Raw genomic sequence first — 8,450 nt, 5'->3', positions numbered from 1 at the left:
AGGCGTATTTTCGTCTGTTTTAACAAACATGAATTCCCTAAGAGTCCTTAACCACTTGAGTTGTGGTGCTTTGGTAAGGCATGTGGAAAATATGGTGGATAACCTATTGACCTATGTTCAAATCCTGCCACTAGTCAGTCTCTGTGGCCATGGTGGCCATGGAGATTCATCTGCAGTGACTCTAGGACCAAAAAACATATTGGCATTTTCTTGTGGTGAATTTTAACGTGACTAATTTAAATGATAACAAGTATTTTTCAAACGTTTGTTGGTATAAATTAAATCAATTGATAACAATAAAACAATTACATATCGAAATAATAAAATAATTACATTGTATAATAATAATAGATAGCTAAAGACGGGGGTTGCTATAACTTGATCCATTATAATTTGAATATTTTGCTAAGCCTCGTTCATAACCCTTGATGACAAGAAAAATAGAAAAATATATCTATATGTATGCATACATTTGCCAAAATTAATACGTCAACTGTCATCCCTACAAATCAAGCATTTCATGGTCTGTAATTTCTATGAAATCAAATATTTCGAGATCTATCATTGCCTAATTCCTGCAAAATCAAACATTGCGAGGTCAAAATTTGTAACCATTAGAGTTTGTAGATTCAATCATCGGACTTCAAACATTAATATTGATATGTTATTGGAGTTAATAAATAGTATGCAATCTTCTCCTTGGATCGATATATGTATTCAATCATCAAGTTTGGTGCCTCATTTAGTCACACACAATGCTATACTGCATTGTAGGAGATTTTCTAGAATATTGTAAAACTTGGTTTCTAATTTATCATCTTACACAGGAATAAACAGACATTGATGACCACATGGCTAGTGTTTTCTTAAAGATCATGAGATTTATTTATCAGAAATTTCAAGTTGTATAACAAACATTTGCTAGAATTATAGTTAAATTGACATTAGTGTTGAAGGTGGTTATTTGTGACAACTCCTCCTCATGTACTCCTTTTTCTTCAATGGTTTCTCTAACAAATGTTAAATAATAATTATAAAACAAATACGTCAACTTTGGAGGCTAGTTTGTTGACTTCAAAGTCTCCCATGAAACTAAATAGACTTATAAATCATTGCAATGTGAACACATTGACTAGTACTCTTGACTATTTTTATTTCCACTTCAATATATTAGAATTATAATATAATTTCTTGAATAATGTTTATTCAATTTGTATTTTGCTGAAGACTAGTGACCAAGTAAAGCCAAAAACCATTTATTTTAGAGGCCAAGAGGAAAAGAAAATAGCACATTAACTAAAGAGTAGCAACATAATTGTCTGTTGACTTTCAAGTCGTCCTTGATGTACAATAAGTTTTTCTTAAATTATGGCTTTATAAATGAACTTGTTATTTTATCATAACAACACATCAATTTTTCATAAGAATCAATCAACCGTTTCACTTGAAGCTTTTCTAAATTAAACTGAGTTGGGGCTGATAATGGGGAATCAGAGGGGTTTGAGTTTGGGGCTCCTTCTCTTTTTAGTAATTATTTTTTTGGTTGAAGCCACATATACTTGTTTGGGTGTTGGAAATACCACTGTCCTTCTCCATGAGCAAGAGAGACTTGCTCTTCTCAAGTTCAAACATAGCGTTGAAGATTCTTCTGGAATGTTGTCATCATGGGTAGGAAATGACTGTTGCATGTGGGAAGGAATCCAGTGTGACAGCATCACCGGAGCAGTTGAAAGCCTTCATCTCAGAGGAGACACCGAATTTCTTGATTTTCAAAACGAAAAATTAGTTCATGAAGTCTACTTTAGTGGTTATGGTACATTCTACCGAGTTCGTGATGGCTGCTACTTAGTTGGTAATGAGGTGGGCTCTTCATTGGCAGAGTTGAGGCATCTCAAGTACTTGGACTTAAGTGGGAATTATTTTCAAGGAAGCCAGATCCCTGAGTTCATTGGATCCTTGAAACAACTGATCTACCTCAATCTCTCTAATGCTGATTTTCAAGGTATCATTCCTCCTCATATTGGAAATCTTTCTAATTTAAAGGTTCTTGATCTCAGATGGAATGAGCTGTTGGCATATGATATGGCATGGACTTCTGGCCTTTCATCACTCGAGCATCTCGACTTGAGTTTTGTAGATCTTGTCAGAGCACAAAACAGGGACATGTTGATATACATAAATCCTTCATTAAAAGTGTTAAGTTTGTCAGCATGTGGACTCTCCAATGCTGATCTTGCTCCTTTTCTTAATTCTAGTAGAATACTTCCTAACATAAAGCACCTGGATCTTAGCTTTAATTATTTTGAAGGTCCATTCCCTGTATTTTTTCAAAACATGACATCCCTTTCATTCTTGGATCTTTCAGGCTTTGATCTTAGTTTCTCATGGAACTTTTCAAACTTGCTAAACATTATCCCTTCTTTATCAGAGCTGCATTTGTCAAATTGCAGGCTCAATAACTCGCATCTATCCCCCCATCATCTTAATTTCAGTACCCTTTCTAACATCCAACACCTGGATCTTAGCGAAAATTCAATTGAAGGCATATTTCCATCTGCTTTAACAAACATGAGTTCCTTAAGAGTCCTTGACCTTTCAGAAAACCGGCTAAATTCATCGGTTCCTTTTATGCCTAACCTTCTAGAGATTGATCTTTCTGAAAACTCGTTTCAGCAGATCGAGCATGTTGGAATCTGGAGACAATGTCACTTAAAAGAACTCCGTGTGTCATTCAATGATTTCAATATAGAAATGCTTGACTCAACAACAAACATATCAGAATGCTCCCAATATGCTTTGGAGAGGTTGGATTTGCATGGGACTTTGAATGGTACAATTCCAGAATCACTTGGAAGACTAGCCAATCTAAGAGGCTTAGATCTTTCGGATAGCAGATTGACAGGTCCAATTCCTGAATCTCTTGGAAGATTAAGATTTTTACAAGTATTAGACCTATCTAATAACCAGTTAACCGGTCCCCTTCCGACATTCCTTGGGAATCTTACCAAACTTGACCTTTCTTTTAACCAATTGAATGGTTCGATTCCAGAATCCTTTGGAAAATTGGCAGCTTTAACATATTTGTATCTAGAATTCAATCTCATAACAGGCCCCATCCCAGCATCTCTAGGTAGACTTGTTTCATTACAAGCAGTTTCGTTGTATTCAAATTTGTTAAATGGGACTATTCCACTTTCCATTGGGCAACTTGCCAAACTCCGTTCCCTAGATATCTCCAACAATTCTTTAGAAGGAGTAGTTTTTGAAGCCCATTTTGCTAACCTTTCCATGTTGAAGCACTTGGATACCTCTTCTAACACTAAGTTGACATTCAATGTTTCACGTGAGTGGATACCTCCATTCCAACTGGTAATTCTTCGACTCAGTTCTTGCAATATCATAAATGGATTTCCGCAGTGGCTTCGAAATCAAAGAAAACTTGGGATGTTAGTGTTGTCAAATACTACGATATCCGGACCTCTGCCCATGTGGTTTCAGAAGTTGCCAATCATTTCTTTCTTAGATCTCTCTCACAACAAGCTCGCCGGATCTTTGACAAACCTTCCGGATGGAGGAAACCATCATGTGTCTGGATATGAATTTTACAATGCATTATTTTTGGAAAATAACCTTTTCAATGAGTCGATTCCAAGGTCATTGTGCAGAATGACATATTTGGAATATCTTGATATTTCACGAAATAGGTTAACAGGGAACATTCCCAAGTGTCTTGAGAATCTGCAACACTTGCTTACCATGAGATTGAGCTCAAATCGGTTGTCCGGTGTCATTCCAACCTCTGTAGCTCTCAATTTTTCATCGTTGATTCGGTTAAAACTGAATGACAATAACTTTATTGGCGAACTTCCTCGAGAATTTGCGAATTTACAAAAGTTAACAGTTTTAGATCTGGGCGAGAATAAGTTATCTGGAAATATACCCGAATGGGTTGGAGAAAAACTTATATCTCTAATAGTATTCAGGTTACACAAAAATAACTTCACGGGAAGAATTCCTCTATCTTTGTGTAAAATATCATATCTTCAAATTTTGGATATTTCATACAACAACTTAACAGGAACCATTCCCCATTGTCTAGGGGAGTTGAATGCCATGGTTAGAAGTAGCCCAATACATTCGAATAACGCCACTCTTGATGCTGATGAGAATGTGGTTCAGGGAATGAAAGGTTTTGATCTTGAATACACAACAACATGGGATATAGTTTTTAATGTGGATCTTTCAAGCAATAAACTTTCCGGAGAAATACCGGTTGAGCTAACTGCACTTTCTATGTTGGTGGGTCTCAATTTGTCGAATAATCATCTCAGTGGGAGTATTCCAGACAGCATTGGAAACATGACTTCATTATTTTCTCTCGATTTATCTAAAAATGAGTTGATTGGGATGATACCTCCAAGCATTGCAGCTTTGAACTTTTTGAGCCATTTGAATTTGTCACACAACAACTTGTCAGGACGAATTCCAACCGGAAATCAGTTGCAGACTCTTATTGATCCATCAATATATGTTGGGAACAAAGATTTATGTGGACCTCCATTGATGACGAATTGCTCAAATCATGAAGACTCGATAACAACAATCAAGAAGAGATACGATGCAGGTGATGAGTCACCGATGGTGTGGTTTTACGTGGACATAATGAGTGGTTTTGTGACAGGGTTTTGGGGTGTTATTGGAGTTCTGTTATTCAAGAAGGAGTGGAGATGGAAGCTTTTCAGGTTTGCTGAAGAAACCATGGACAAGAGTGCAGTCGTGATAAGAGTTGCCAAGAGGAAGAGCGGAAGAGAAGCCGCATAGATCCTCTGGAATGTAATTAATGATTGAATATATATATATATATATATATATATATATATATATATATATATATATATATATATATATATATATATATATATATATATATAGAGAGAGAGAGAGAGAGAGAGAGAGATTATTTTAATATTTAATATTGCTAGTGTGCTTATATATAGTAATACTATTTGGATTTTATGTTGGTATGACATTTGTAATTTGTAAATTGTAATGTGTTGTTTAAAGTTGTCAATTTCAAAATTATTGTTGGATTGGGTGTTTATATAATATCAAGTTAGATTAGAATATATTTGTATGACATTTATAATATTTTTATCGTGCTCTCTCACGCTCAACCTTCTGATGTCGCTCTCACCTGACCTGCTGCTGCATCCATGGCTTTTCATTTACATCGCTTCATGTATGAATCAAGAATCAGGTAATCGACACATTATCTATTTCTTACTTTATAAATTTTATAGTTTTTTGGGTGAAAGGTTTTAATCTTGGATAGGAACAGGTAGGGAGTTTGCACATGAAGGATTTCTACAAGGTAACTTTTGTAGAATATTAATTAAGAGGCATAAGTTGAATGAGTCTCAGCAGGAAACGAGCACCTTCTTGGGTAATGAAGAAGTGAGCAACTAATTCAAAGGAAGCTGTGATAGAATTGCTCAATAAGAGGAGGGAAATGATATAAGAAGTTATATAGTTGCAACATAAACATCATGAGGCACATCAATATATATAAAATCGATAGGTGAAAAACTCTAATCAGGCTGCACAAAAGCAAATGGTTAGGGTTTTTGGTTCAAGTGTTTCAAAACCCGACATTTCGTGTCTTCTATATGAAAAAAACAAATAGTAGCAACCATTTGAAAGTTCGTTAATCCTCACTCCAACAAAACATATATTCTTTCAGTTTACGACTCGGCTACAAACCTTGAGTTTTGATACAGTACCCAAAGATTGTGTCTTGAAAGGAAAAGAATGTGAACAATGCAGTTTTGACATTCGTTTGATACTTAAATATCTTTATATGTACACATATGCCAAAAGAGTCTTGCTTTATTTCTTATCTCACATTATTGTACGAGTCTTTCTTTTGGTTTTGTATATCCATTTTGTACCTGTATGATTCTAAAAATTATGGTCCTTCTGTAAGTTCTAAGTATCAATCTTCATGAACTTTCTTAATATATCTTTTTGTTCAACCATATATTTGTAACAAACATGTTTGATCAGTTTTGAAGCATTTCCTGAGGGGTTGTTCAACCATATATTTGTAACAAACATGCTTGATCACATGATGAAGGCATAAAAAAGTAAATAGATGTTGTGGAATTATGTAGTGATTTTAATAAGTAAACTAATAAGTAAGACAAGTCTAGAACAACTCAAAATATTAACATTCACACACAATTTAATTAGATGCTTGAGGGATGTGTTTGTAGGCTGATTTTATTTAGGAAAACACTAACACAAAGAAAAAAAAAGGTAACACTACACAAAAACTAGGCTAGATGGTTAAAATACAAAAAACTAACTCCAAAATGTAAAAATAAGGTGGAATCCAGCCTAAAAGCATAAGCAGAACAACAAGAAATGCAAGTTGTTACAAATATCATCCACTAAGAATGATGTACATTACTAAAATTACTCCCTAATGCACTTCTGGAAAATCTAAAGTGTTACTAGGAATGTAGGCAAAATAAATAAATAAATAAGAATAAATTACATGAATGGTCCCTATGGTTTGGGGTAATTTGCATGATCGGTCTCTAATTTATTTTTTAACTCGGAAGGTCCTTATTATTTGTTAATGCTATCCCCACTCGGACCAAGACAGAACTTTTACTTGTTCAAATAACAATTAAGGTGAAGCAGGTCAGGAACGACGAATCTCTTTATGATAAACAGATCCGTTTTGCAAGTTCGTTATTACGGGTAGTTCCTACAAAGTATCAGACTAATGACGTATACAATACTTGAATTCTCGGTGTAGATGCTACATAGTTGGTTCTCATCCTTCAGAGACTACGAGTGTAATAGGAGCATCCGTCGAGTTTTGTTATGCGTTTGGTCCCTACTATTTGTTTTTGTTACGTGTTTGGTCCCTATCTTAGTTAAAAATACTATTATTTAAATATGAAAAAATATTAGGGTATGTGAGATAATGTGAGGGGTGGGGTTAGGGGTGTGTTTATTTAAATAAATTAAAAAAAAATCAAGGGTAAAATAGTCATTTTAGGTAAGACAGGGACCAAGCGCGTAACAAAAACAAACAATAGGGACCTTCCGAGTTAAAAATAAATAAATAAATTAGGGACCAAACACGCAAATTACCCTAAACCATAGGGACCATTCGTGTAATTTACTCAATAAATAAAAAAGCACCATCAAAGTAGCACCAAGAGAATCTTCATTTTCCAACCATGCCCATACTGTGTCAAAATGGGAAAGAGGCAAACAAGACATGTAATAAAAATTCAAGTAACTGAGATTCACAGAAGCTGTGATAACCAACAAAGACCTTAAACACCTACTTCTCAGTTATCACGGAAATGAATACCAAAGCATAGGATATTTGCGGTGATTTTAAGTATTCTCAAAAAAAATCTAACAAATAAAACATGTATTTAAATCATGTAATGGTATTAGAAATCTAAGGTAAGTAATTTATAAATAGACATTAATTATTAACCATTCCAAATTCTAACTATAAACCAAATAAAGTTATGAACAAAACGGATTGAAAGAAAATGAAAGATGCTATTATAGAGAACATACATATAATCAACTAATTCATCTCGGACGCAAATATGCTACTCAATCGTCAATTGAATGGTTGTGCAATTCGCGTAAAAATCTACCGTTTATATATGGGGCATTGTAAAAATCGACTACTCTTCGTGATTGGCTGATTGCCAGCATTCAGTTTTTTCAGCCCATGCCCTTGCCGCCCTTCCCATATCAGCATAAACATTTGACCAGATCACATTTAGACCAAAAACAAAATACCCTATCCATAACTGATGGACCAAATCTCTTGCCCATCTAATTTTGATGCCCTGCCCCAGCTCGCTTGGGTTTGGGCCGGCCCTGCCAATTAGTAAACATTTTAAGAATTTTCACAATGTTCTAATTAAACTAGGAATTGGGTCTATTTTTTTTTTGGTAAATCTCTATATATATTAAAGCAGAAACTTAATTACATCATCTAAAACAAACAACCTGATCTCTTTAATGTTTTTCGTTGATTATTTTAAATCTTTGGATCAATTTCGCTGATATCATCGTAACAAAAAGGGAACTACAAATACGCATTTCTTACCGTCTATAACCATTTTCCCTCCAAAATAGAGATTGCTCTCTTCCTCTTTTTCTCTCTGATTAAGATAATATCAAGAGGCGACGATCTCTCCAATTTCTATCCATGTTCTTCTCCTTCAATGCATCTCCTGCATCATGTTTGTCACCAACAACTTGAAATTGAGATTCACTATCAAAGATTATTCCCATCGCACTTTTCTTCTTCTCATGGTATTTGAATTTTTATGAATCTGCAACTGGTTTTACATTATGATTATTCTAACGGGGATTTTGATTAGAATAACTCTTATTTGGGTTTT

At 34.6% G+C, this 8,450-nt stretch overlaps 1 protein-coding gene across 1 annotated transcript; it reads left to right on the top strand.

Annotated features, from left to right (window-relative positions):
- Positions 1–1,482: 1,482 nt before the first annotated feature.
- LOC111889308 (receptor-like protein EIX2) lies at positions 1,483–4,821 on the top strand. The gene has a single exon (XM_023885444.2). The coding sequence runs from the start codon at positions 1,483–1,485 to the stop codon at positions 4,819–4,821; it is 3,339 nt and encodes a 1,112-aa protein (XP_023741212.2).
- Positions 4,822–8,450: the final 3,629 nt, after the last annotated feature.

The sequence above is a fragment of the Lactuca sativa genome, chromosome 8, assembly GCF_002870075.4.
Source record: "Lactuca sativa cultivar Salinas chromosome 8, Lsat_Salinas_v11, whole genome shotgun sequence".
NCBI lineage: Eukaryota > Viridiplantae > Streptophyta > Magnoliopsida > Asterales > Asteraceae > Lactuca > Lactuca sativa.
Note: the sequence above shows the minus strand (reverse complement) of the source record. Positions and strands in the feature narration are given on the sequence as shown.